Source organism: Silurus aristotelis, assembly GCF_946808225.1.
Source record: "Silurus aristotelis genome assembly, chromosome: 19".
In the NCBI taxonomy this organism is placed as follows: Eukaryota; Metazoa; Chordata; class Actinopteri; order Siluriformes; family Siluridae; genus Silurus; species Silurus aristotelis.
Window position 1 is genome coordinate 14,782,403 of NC_139592.1, and position 12,502 is coordinate 14,794,904.

A 12,502-nucleotide genomic window follows, 5' to 3' on the forward strand; every position below is an offset into this window, starting at 1 on the left:
GTGTTTTCCCGTTCCCTGCTCAATTTAAGAATAACGAAAGCCGCCCCTTAGCTCTGGGTGTAATGCGCAGCACAGGAAATCTGGTGGGCTGAAACGACGTGTGGATACTCTCGTGCGTCTTCACTTAGGTGGGTGGGCCTGCTTAAAGACTGGCCTATTTTTGTAGACGTGAGCAAATGCATGCAGGGAATTAAAGGGAGTGTTGTTTTTGCTACATAGGAAATGGCCATCAGGCAAGTCCAAAACAAATATAAAGAGTGGCAGAGAAGCAGTACAGTAGTCGAAGAGGACATCTGGACTTAGTGAAGATCCTCCTTGAAGCTGGTGAAACTCAGTTTAATCATTGTAGGTGAGCCAGCACTTCTACTCATCATTGGCATGTGAATTTTTTTGCTAAAATTCAGACACGTTTTGTTAATATAGGGCTATAAATTTTATTAAACAGTCACAATACTAATTTATGTTCATTTTACACAAGATATTAAATCTGCACTGTAGTTTTATGAGCAGTTATATAATATATACATAATGTGCCATAAATTAATAGAAAAATAGATTGCAAATAATCTTTTTATAAATTCAAATAATCTTTTAAAACATTTAAAATTTAAGTTTTCCTTTTGATGTAACAGAAGTCAATTAATATAAATGTGAATAAAGAACCAAAAACAAACAAAATAAAAGTAGCCTCTCTGGTACCACATTATTTTCCATGTAATAAGGACGGAAGTCTGATAAAATGTGTCCTTAATTATAATGGGAGGTAACATAATCTGAATGCTCCAGAGACTGTAAAACACTTGGGAGGCCTTACAGTTTAACTTGCAAAAGAAACATTTTATTACTTGCCCAATTTTTACTCCACCACACGCAAGTAATATTGTTTCTTTAGTAGTAAGCATTTGTTATGAGAATGGTTTGAAAAGAAGGACTTTATAGGATGTTCCTGCATTAAGATTTAAATATTCGGTAAACAGAATTCTTTTTTCCTTCAGAGTGAGGGATCATGGCCTTCCTGCTGATTTTTATCACCCTGCTACATGTGTTCATTCTTGGAATTCTATTCATTGCCACCCTTGGAGAGGTAGGCAAATAAATAAATAAATGCTTTGGTTAAAATTAATGTGTATATGTGAGGCATTATTTCTGCAATTAATGTGTAAATCAATTAAATATATAAAATAAAAAATAATACATCACATACACCTTGTGATAAGTCTCCACATTTTATAAAAGTCCAAATTTTGTAAATTAAGAGTAAATTTTTGTGAATTGTAATTTTATGTTCCTTAACCACTGGTAACTATTTTGTCTGTGTTCTTCGACTTCACTCAGTCCTGGTGGGTGTGGAATAGCACTGAAAGATCAGACCTCTGGTACAATTGCAGATTAGACAATGAAACCCAGACGTGGCTTTGCATGTCATCAAAAGAGACAGGTAAAGTCCCCTGCACACCTTGTACATATATATATACACACACACACACACACACACACACACACACACACACACACACACATACACTAACTACTCAGTGAAAAAGTGAAAATGTTTCTTTATTCTTTAGTTGCTTGAAAGCACAGTTGGTGTCAAAATCTTTCTTTCAGAGTGGCTCCAAGCTATCCAGGTTCTGATGGTTGTGTCTGCGGTCTTCTGCTGCATCTCATTCCTAGTTTTTCTAGGTCAACTTTTTATCCTGTCAAAAGGAGGCCTCTTTTACCTTACAGGAGTCTGTCAAGCATTTGCAGGTAAAATATTTCTTTAGAAGTTATTTATTAGCTTATAAATGTAAATTACAAAAGTAATAGTAAAAGTTACATTCAAAAAGCTCTTTATTATTAATAGCTATGCACTTTTCCATTCACGGAATTATGTAATAGCCAGTCTTGTGGCAGCAGTGCATTGCATAAAATGATGCACATACAGGTGTAACAAACTCACTGGTTCCGGTCTGAACGAAAAAGAGACAGACAAAAGTTTACCAAGCAGAGCTTTCTTTCTTTACATTCGTTTTTACCCCGGCGCTTTACAATCCAGTACTTATGCTGGGGCTCACCCACACACACACGATCGGCCCTCCTTTCTCTCTTTAGCGCCCACCAGCGTTTGTGCGTTCGGCGACCCTTCCACTTTTCTCTTTGCTTGGTATCTCGCTCTTCTTTATTGGCGTCGCCAGACTGCAACAGAGCGCCCTGATTAGTCTCATCATCCAAACCCAGTCTCACGGCATTTCGTGATATAGTCATGGACACGAATTTCCCTCTTTTTTCGTGTCATTCAACACGAATTTCCATCTAATGTATTTCAATACAATGTATTTTTCATGCCTTCGCCACATTTTCTTTTCTTCCACTGGGCGCCACAGACGCTGTATTGTTTTTTTTTTTTGTTTGTTTTTTGCATCATCTGCAGGTGTTGCTCACCGCTCGTTCTTTTCGTCTCTCACCGCTGCCACAATGGGCTATTAGCCTCAAATACATTCTTCATCAACCTTTAGATTGTGGGGAAAAATCTGTTCTGGGGAAATTCTCCTGAGTTTACTCAGAATGGTGCAAAAAATAAATAAATCCACTAAATGTTAATTAAGCTGAAAGAAATGCCTTGTAGATAAGAAACGATGGTGAGAATGGTTCAAGCTGAAAGAAAGGCTACTGTAACTCCAGATAACTGTACATTTGTGGTCAGAAAAAATGTCAAAGTTTAAGGCAGGTGAGCTTCAGCAGGGGAGACCATGTCCAGTTTCACTTCTGTCGATCAAGAACAGAAAGCTGAAACTGCAGTGAGCACAGGTCTTAAAATTAGGTAAATACAACATCAGATTAAAATGTCATTAGTTTTTTTTTTTTTTACATAAATAAAACTAAACTAAACTGAAGTTGGGTCATACAACATGACAATGATTCTAAGCACACCATTAAATATATAGCAGAATGAATCAAAAACAACATAATTAATGTGTTGCAATGGTCCAGTCAAAGTCCAGACCTAAACCGAAATAAAAATACTATGGCTGGACCTTAATTTAATTCAATTAAATACATTTTTATTTGTATAGCGCTTTTAACAATGAGCATTGTCTCAAAGCAGCTTTACACGGATAATGAGCTGAACCTTAAGAGCTTGGAATGCCTGCAAACCTCAATGAACTGAAGCAACATTGTGAAAAAGAGTGAACCAAAATTCCTTTACAATGATGGGAGAGACTGATGAAGTCATATAGAAACTATTACTTTAAATTATTGCTTGTCCTACAAGATATTGCACATAACGTACTTCATTTTTTATATATGTTTTCTCCATTTCGGTTTGGTTTGTAAATATAGATAGGGACATAGTTTATTTACCTAATTCTAAGATCTGATAAGGCCCAGATGATTTTAATTACGTCCTTTTTATTAGGCGTAAAACCGCAGAATTCAAAAAGGCCAAAACTTACATTTTTACACGACTGTATATACTTATTCTGTAATTATTTACTTATATTATGTACATGATCTCAGCATGTCTAAGCCCATTATTGAAAATGCTTTTCTACTTTCACAAAATGTTTAATTACATTTCATTTATCAGTGACAATCTACAATCTAAGAATTTTTTTTTAATGGGCTCCTGAGTTGTGGCCCAGAAAAGCTTTTTTCCTTTTGCTGACCATTATCTATCAATCACATCAACAAGAGCCAATCATATGCATCAGTGAGTGCATGAGAGCACTTTTTTGCTTCTTATAGCTGGTGTGGATTTCAAGTTTGTGAATGTATAATCTAATATTATAATAATGTGATTCATTTTACATTAAATCCACGCCTGTTCTTATTTTTTATTTAAAAAAAGTTTGGACTTTACCGGACGTATACTATAAATGCTAGCACTTTTTATTTTTATTTTTTTATGATTGCAAGTTACATAAATACAGTCAACACAAAATATCCTTAATGAAATCTTAGCTCTGTAATGATTTCCCTTTACTTTTCCCTTACAGGTCTTACAACCTTCAGTGCAGTACTCATCTACACGTTACACAACAAAGAAATCCTTCAGAGCTCTAAAAAGTTGAGCTCAGGACACTATGGTCACTGCTTTATTTTGGCATGGGTGTGTGTGCCTTTGCTAATGTGGAGTGGAATCATGTACATTTATTTGCGTAAACGGGAGTAGCATCATGGTTTCCTCCTGATCGTGTTCAATATAAAACAGTCACAGTATGATGTCTATATAATTTGTCTATATTACTTTTATATTGTAACAGAAACATACATGCTTTATTTTGTAGAATATTATGCTGTAGGACGATGTCTAAACTATACACATTATACCTATACAAGGATAAAGTGTATATACCTGTAAACACACAAAAGTATTTTTTTTAATAAAGCCTGATTAAAACACATTTGAGGCAGTCATGTCTGTGCTTCAAAAAATTATCTTAGAAAGAACTCAAACCCAAATATAGTAGAATCCAATTTTCACAAAAACATGATTATGTGATAAGCAATTATATATATGTATTTATTTATTTTTTGGTCTCTCCTAATTTTCTTGTTTGTTGCTGGGATGTTTCTACACCTTCATTGGTGTCTTAGTGTGGATTAGTTTAGGCACATAATTCTCTAAAGAGGGCAACTGACAATGCATATTAGACTACAAACCAAGCCATGAGGTCAAAGGAACTGCCTGCAGAGACTGAATTGTAGCAAGGCACAGATCCTGGGAAGGCTACAAATAAATTCAGAGGCACAGAAGATTCCCAAGGAAACAGTGGCCTCCATAATTATTTAATTAAAGAAATTTGGCACAACAAAGTCTTCCTAGCGCTGTTCCCCTTGGCCAAACTGAGTAACCAGGAAGAAGAGCCTTAGTAAGCGGTAACCAAGAACTTAATGGTCACTCTGACTGAGCTCTGGCTGAGTGTGGCTAGACAGAAGGCTCTCTTATGTGCAAAACTCAAGGAAGCCGACTTAAAGTTTGCAACAAAAAACCCCCCACCTGAAACCAAGTTTTAACTATTTGCCCTCAATTCAAAATGTTATGTCTGGAAGAAACCAGGCAACATTCATAAACTGCCCAGTACCATCCCAACATGAAGCATGCTGGTGGCAGCCTGTGAGGTTTTTTGGGGGTTTTTTTGCAGAAGGGGCTTGGCAACTAGTCAGGGTTGAGGGAAAGCTGAACGGAGCCTGGTACAAAGGTATCCTTATAAAAACCTGTTCCACAGTGTTCAGGACCTCAATCTGATGTTCACCTTCCAACTTGACAAACCACTAAGCACACAGTTAAGACAACACAAAAGTGGTTTAGCAACAACCACTTATACTTTGTGAATGTCCTATAGTGGCCCAGCCAGAGCCCCGATTTCAACCCTATTGGACCTGAAAATGGCTGTCACCAATGTTCCCCATAAAACCGGACCCATTTTGAAGGATTTGCCCAGAAGAATGGCAGAAAATCCACCAATGTAAATGTACAATGCCTTTTGCATCATACCCAAAAAGACTCAAGACTGTAATTGCACCTGAGCAAAATTTCTAATGTTGTTGCAAAAGGTCTGTACTTATGTAAGTGATATATTTACTTATATTTTCTTTTATTAATACATTCCCAGACATTTCTAAAAGTCTGTTACCACTGTCATAAAGGGGTACTGGTTGTAAATTAATCAATAAAATAAATCAATTAGAACAATTGTAATCAGGCTGCAACAGCTGTTGGAATACTTTCTGAAGGCACAGTATATAATTTACCGTACTGTTGGCAGTTCTGAGATTTGTCTCATGATGAAGATATAAACCGCTCTATGTTAATAGCTTTCATCACACTGCACTAGAAGCGTGAATCTTCTGCAGGCTCAGGTCTCATTGCGTTTCCTTATAAATCAACAGGTAGCAAGAATGTATATTATTCCACATGATTAAACACAGCCCTGTTTAAAACTAGTAAAAATGATGAAAAGGCTCTCTCCAATGGTAGACAGAGACTTTAATCGCAGAATTACTACACCTCCACTCAACCACGCAGCGTCTCCAGTCCTACAAGTGGCTGCATAGAATACAGTATAGCTGCCGATGTGTTTAGCAGCAGAGCAAGTGATCCACACTCAACCAGCTATTTTGTTATCTTACTAGAATATAATCAGGCAACAAAATTAATAAGGTGCAGTTGTCAATTCAGAAAAAATCACTTTAGTGTAAACAACCATCAGGGTTCTTACTGAAGGAAATAAAAAATAGCAATAGATTTTTTTTCACCTTTTTATATTTCGATTGTGTGTAATTAAACTGAAGTCAATTGGAGTTGGTGTTGTAAGGCTAAAGGCATTATGAGTTTAATGAGAGTAGCGATTATGAAGACAGATTGCATTAAGAAAAGATAACGAAGAGGTAAAAGTAGTACAGTAGAACTGCTTACAATTTTTAAGGTAAAATATTGATGTCAAAACTATTGAGAAAGCTCTTATTGTTAATTCGGATGTGTTTTTCCTAGTGATTAATTGTTACATTTCATTGGGAAAACTGCCCTCTTTTCTCTTTACATTAAAGCATTTCACAAAATAATTATTTCTTTTTTTATTTCCCCCCAGCTTCTTTATGTCATATCCAAAAGTTACACACCGTCACATAACTGCAAAAGAAGAAAAATGTCACTAAAGAAAAAAAAATTCATGTCCAAGTCCATGTGTGTGCCCTGTTGAGTAGGAAACACAGAGTGCTGTGATAAAACATAGCCACTAGAAGGCACTATCACTTTAGCTGCTGCACAATGACTGCGTTCAGCAGGTTGGCCTCCTTCAGTGTCTGATTCTCATCTGTCAGCTCCTTGTTCGGGAAAGTCGTCATGAGGACAAACTCCGCTGCAGCCATGGCTGGCCGAGCATTCACCACAAACTGGCGTATGTCCGAGACCCTTGAGGGGAAAATAAATGGTAAATAAAGGTGTTATAATAATGGCTTTGGCTGGTCAAACAAGACTATATTAATAGGCAGATCTATATTAATATATTCAGTCTAAGGAATTTTTTTTTCTATAATCAAAAACTAATTCACTTGTATAGTGGACACTCCACACCAGGGGTCACCAACCTTTTTGAAACTGAGAGCTACTTCTTGGGTACCGATTAATGTGAAGGGCTACCAGATTGATACACAGTTTTCAGTTTGATCTGAAATAACATATCTGCTCAACTTACATTTTATTATATATGTTATTATTATTAATTAATGATAGTCATCTATGTGAAGATACTGATCATGTTAATGATTTCTCAGAATTTAACAAAGTAGGAAACAGCTATTTTAAAAAAAAGGCCCACAGGCTAATCATGTGGTCCTTGTTGGTGACCCCTGCACCACACAATCCGAGAGCAATAAGTAAAATACAAATAAACTTTTATAAAAGTGTGAAAACAGACATTAACACTGAAGCTTTCTGTAAGAACAAGTAACATTTAGGTTAGAGTCATTCAATTTTTTTTTCCATGGGAGAGACAGAGGAAATGGTGTTTTCCACTTTCTCAAACAAATTTATATTTTAAATAGGCTCAGGTGTTCCTTAGCAAAAAAAAGTGTTCCGTTTCTGGAAGTGGACTAAGAAACGCATTTAGTGTTGCTTTGTCTCTTGGGTTTTTCTTTTGCTGTTTTATACACCATAGCCAATGAGGAAGATTTTTGGAACATAATTCTGACTACTGGCTGGATACTAAGTCTGGTATCAGTTATTGAGGCTGCATGTTTTGTACCTGTGGGTGTGGTTAAACTTCTGAACCAGTCGTCCTCCATCAGCCAGTCTAATCTGGATGTTGGTGATGGGTTGCGACTCGTCCACACCGACAGATGCACAGGCCTGGGCCTCGCTCGCAATTTGATGTGCTCGTTCCATTCTTGGGACAGATACCAACTCAGGAGTGGCACTGCGAGAGAGATTAAAAAATAAGTATAAACACAGAAAATACTGTTTACCCACCTAAAATATTTTATGTAACTATTATCCAAAAAAAGTTTGAAAGCTGTAAAACTGGTCAAAAGTTATAAACCGTTCGAAAAGAAACACTACAATACAGAATTTCTTTAGAACATTTCTCACCTGCCCAGTTTCTGTCCCTCCCCAGCAAAAGCCTTGAATGAAGGCTTGGGTTTGGTAAAGTCTTCATCCCGATGGTCCTCCATATCCAGATTCACCTGCCCACCACGAGCGCGCTGCCTCAGCTCCAGAGGAATCTCCCTGACACACAAAAAATGTACATGATGTAAGTGGGCTTGACCTGTGGATACACATAGTGATTAAAGAAGTAATCCCAAACTCACCCCCTGCGGATGGACTCCAGGAAGAGGGCATTCCCAGGATCGCTGTAGTTTCTGAGCTCTCCGCCATCAAGGCTGAATCCTGTTTTCCACAGCTTCAGCACCACATGTACCTGTCAGTAGAGTTGATCAAGGAGAATACATCAGTCTGCCCGAATTACACCTACACACAAGCTCAGTAGTTTGTTGTCTCACATCTTGTGTGCTGCTAGCGGATCTCCTCTCTCCAGTCACATAGGCAGACTCTTCTTCTGGTGCTGCACCCAGACGATAACCACCTCCTACAAACGCCTGCAGAGGAGGCACAAAATTACAACCCACACTCAGGCAGTACACAAAGATGACTCTGAATCAAAACTAAAGATTCAATACAAATCAATGATTCAAACATCTCTTTTTTTGTGTGCTGTATTTTGAAGCCTGGAAAAGGAAATTAGTTAGAAATTGGGAAGTTACATTCCATGTATACATTCATAATACGTTGTTGGCTTCTAAACAGCCCTAGTGAGGAATGTTTTTAGGTTCAGGCTTGAATTATGCACAGTAAATTAAATTTCTTTAAATTCACTTCTTGTTGCAGGAAATCAACAAACAGTGTAGCACATTTGCAATTTTTTCGATAGATACAAAACTAATTATTTATAAATGATGGTAAACAGCAGCTTTTCTAGATCATGGCAGGTTCAATCAAATAAGTTACTGGAACTACTGTTACTATGGGTTTTTATCGTAATGGTTTTGAGACAAATTTTGCAAGTTTGTGAACAGTACCAAACTAATTTACATACTGAAGAGAATATATACATTGATTCCTTTTTTCCCCCTTTTCTCCCAACTTCCTGTGTTCAGCCAAGTGTTCACTTTTTCTCAGTACTAGCGGAGTACTAGTACTAGCTAAGGTTTTTTCAAAAAACCTTTGTTCACTTCAACAGTGTTTCAGGCTGTGGACTTGTTCTCCCTGTTTGCGCTGCTTTTCACAGTATTTTTTAGTCGCTTCCTTGATGGTTAAATAATTTTGACATGTTTCCTCGACATGCCAATCTCACATTAGCATTCTTTTACAAACAGCCTTATTTCACGCCGTCTACATCAGCAGTTCCATGTTCGGAAACGCTCAACATTATAAGCTATGCCGTGGTATTGCGAAGCAAAACGAGAAGGATGTATAAGCTAAGGAACTGCTTATTCTTGGTTAATGTCGGTTTGTGTGTCTGACAGAGAGATTTTTATGATGAAACAATATATTGCTTATGATGTTAAGAAATATACTGCTGTTTGTGGTCACTTGCTTAATATTAACATGCCCGATATACATCGATAAAATACCTTAGCCTTGCTAGATTCCCCAGATCCTTTGCCTGCTTTTTCGACTGGAATAGCACCATGCTCCTTAGCACCCTTAAACAAGTCCTCAACCACCTCATTTGTGCTCTTTTTCTTGGGTGGACCAACGATCTGCTGACCACTTCGCTCTGAACCACCAGCAAAGAACCTATGGAAAAAAAAGGTCAGCATAATGTACATGAGGTTAAAAAAAAATGCAGCACATGACTTTTATTGAGTAACAATTAAACCATAGATCTGTTTTTTGAAAAAAAGCATACAAAATTATTAGCAATAAAACTATGCAAATGCCTATTTCTGGACTTTAGATTAATATCAGCACACACTTGTTTACATGTTGGGTACTGACCTTTGGCCTTCTTCTTCACTGTCCTCTTCATCTTCATGCAAGTCTCTGAAGGAAGTTACTCGGTGTTCACTAAACAAGTGGATAAATAAAAGAATTGTTTGCTAATACTAAGACCATCAAGACTAATAAAGGTATGATCAAAGAACAAAATAAATGACCAGTGGCACTCGGTGGGGGCTGAACAAGTGGTAACAGGGATGTTTGTATTAACCTTTTGAATACTGACTGAACTCTTCATATTTATTTTGTGATAATTGTCATCAGATGCAAAAGGCTTTGTGACAAAAGTGTTGAAGTTTAGAGGTAAAACTAAACTACTGAATCCCCACCTAACACACTTTTGTGCAGAAGCCATCACAGCATGGTTTAAATGTATATCAGGTAGGACTCCTTAAAATCTTGAGTCTGGTTTTTATTGATAACATTTAGAACATAATATGTCTCTCTGACTAACCTACACCCAAGAAGAAACCTTCACTGATGTGTGACATCAATGGACAATCATCGCCAAGCTGCCACCCTTTAGCAAGGCCTTTAACCCTCGGTGCTCCAGGGGCGCCGATTCATGGCAGACCCTGCGCTCTGACCCCAGCTTCCGAGCGCGCTGGGATATGTGAAGAACAAATTTTACTGTGCTGCGGTAGACCAGGGGTGCACACACTTTTTCAGCGTGTGAGTTACTTTAAAATGACCAAGTCAACATTATCTACCTACTATAAAAATGCATAAATTGTGTATATATATATATATATATATATATATATATATATATATATATATATATATATATATATGTATGTGTGTGTATGTATGTATTTTTTTTTATTATGTCTTGCGATCTACCCACACTACCTTTGCAAACGATTAGAAGAATAAAACATTGTGGACATTGTGGATTCTTATCATAAATGTAGAATAGAACAGCATACCTCATGTGGATTGATATATAATGCATACTGATATATAAAAGACAGCCTCCCTAAAAGTTTTACCCACACGCTTATATTTAAGTATCTACTGCTCCATTACCTTGATGCTGTAGATCGAGGGCCCGGACCACTTTCTGGCTGAGGAATAGTAATAATATCATCATCTCCTCCATCCTCAAAGAAACTAGCAAGGGCAAGCTGAGGAGACATAAACCATAGATACATTAGTGCTGCGTGAAGGCAGTGTGGATGAATGTGACATCAGCAATGTAACAGCAATTCACATCCCATCATTTAAAAGCACCGCTGAGTACAAATCGCAAGCGCAGCGTTTTTTTCCTTGGTTGTGTCTTCAGTATTGTAAGACCTATTCTAATCTAACGCATTATTGCTGCACGGTCAGCGACTGCTCTGTGCGACACTGCTGCAGCTAAATAACTAGCAATCTGTAGTTAATGTAGTTATCTACACAACTTCGACAAGTCACGAGAGTATTTCATTCCTCGTGCCTGTAGGGCTCATTATAAAACAAAAATGCTCAGGCTCGGGGTGTTTCCCATCTACAGTGACTTGCACAATTCACTAGCCGGTTAGTTAGCTTCAGCTAAATAATTAGCCAAATGCTGAGCGTGCCAGCTTTAAGTGTTAGTTCGTGATTTACAGTCAGATACAATGCATGCAAAGTAACTTCAAGCCTGCTTCACCTGTAAATCCCAACCAGCTGACTCGAGGAAAAACCGGGCTCTTTCTTCCTCAACACCGGTCACTGCAACAAACTCCCTCACCGATTCATCCCGCGACGCCATTTTGGTGTATGAAACTGCAGCTCGGTCCGACTGATCGACCGGAAACAATAAACTGAAAACGTAAGTTCCGAAGTTTAGATAGAAAATAAACGTTCCAGGGTGGCTGTAATACAAAATAAATCAATTCATCATAAATTCATATTTAGAAATTTTATATAATATATATATAATTATATATATATATATATATATATATATATATATATATATATATATATATATATATATATATATATATATATATATATTTATATTTAGTGAAGTGTGCAGTAGGAACGACAGACTGGTTCAAGGTGGAGGTTGGACTGCATCAAGGATCAGCTCTGAGCCCTTTCCTGTTTTCAGTGGTAATGGACAGGTTGACGGACGAGGTCAGAAAGGAGTCTCCATGGACTATGATGTTTGCGAATGATATTGTGATTTGTGGTGAGAGTAGGAAGCAGGTTGAGAAGAGCCTGAGAGGTGGAGGTATGTCCTGGAGAGAAGCGGAATGAAAGTCAGTAGGAGTAAGACAGAGTACATGTGTGTGAATGAGAGGGAGGGCAGTGGAGTGGTGCGGTTGTAGGGAGAAGTGGTGGAGAAGGTGGAGGAGTTTAGGTACCTTGGATCAACAGTGCAAAGTAATGGAGAGTGTGTTAGAGACAGCTTTGTGGAAAAAGCTACTCAAGTACAGTAACAAATTACATTTACTTCGTTATTGTCTACCACTGTGGATCACGGACCTTCGGATGTGTCACATGGAGGCAATGAATTTTGTGTTTGTTCACAAGCTGTCCTGTCAG

General features: G+C 37.6%; 2 protein-coding genes across 3 annotated transcripts; one reads left to right on the plus strand and one right to left on the minus strand.

The window, feature by feature from the left end:
- Positions 1-4,388, plus strand: emp3b (epithelial membrane protein 3b (MAM blood group)). 2 transcript variants are annotated; one of them, XM_083521271.1, is made up of 6 exons: positions 1-128; positions 220-349; positions 996-1,084; positions 1,336-1,438; positions 1,609-1,749; positions 3,981-4,388. In XM_083521271.1, the coding sequence occupies exons 3-6, from the start codon at positions 1,007-1,009 to the stop codon at positions 4,154-4,156; spliced, it is 498 nt and encodes a 165-aa protein (XP_083377397.1). In that variant the 5' UTR covers positions 1-128; positions 220-349; positions 996-1,006; the 3' UTR covers positions 4,157-4,388. The 2 variants fall into 2 exon arrangements, with proteins under 2 accessions (XP_083377397.1, XP_083377398.1); XM_083521272.1 differs by having other exon boundaries at positions 220-345.
- A 1,571-nt stretch (positions 4,389-5,959) lies between these two features.
- On the minus strand, positions 5,960-11,778 carry nsfl1c (NSFL1 (p97) cofactor (p47)). The gene is made up of 9 exons (XM_083521253.1): positions 11,619-11,778; positions 11,015-11,112; positions 9,986-10,054; positions 9,619-9,784; positions 8,488-8,583; positions 8,296-8,405; positions 8,075-8,212; positions 7,731-7,901; positions 5,960-6,898 (listed from the first exon to the last, which is right to left on the minus strand). Exons 1-9 carry the CDS (start codon positions 11,718-11,720, stop codon positions 6,736-6,738), a joined length of 1,113 nt encoding a protein of 370 aa, XP_083377379.1. The 5' UTR covers positions 11,721-11,778; the 3' UTR covers positions 5,960-6,735.
- Positions 11,779-12,502: the final 724 nt, after the last annotated feature.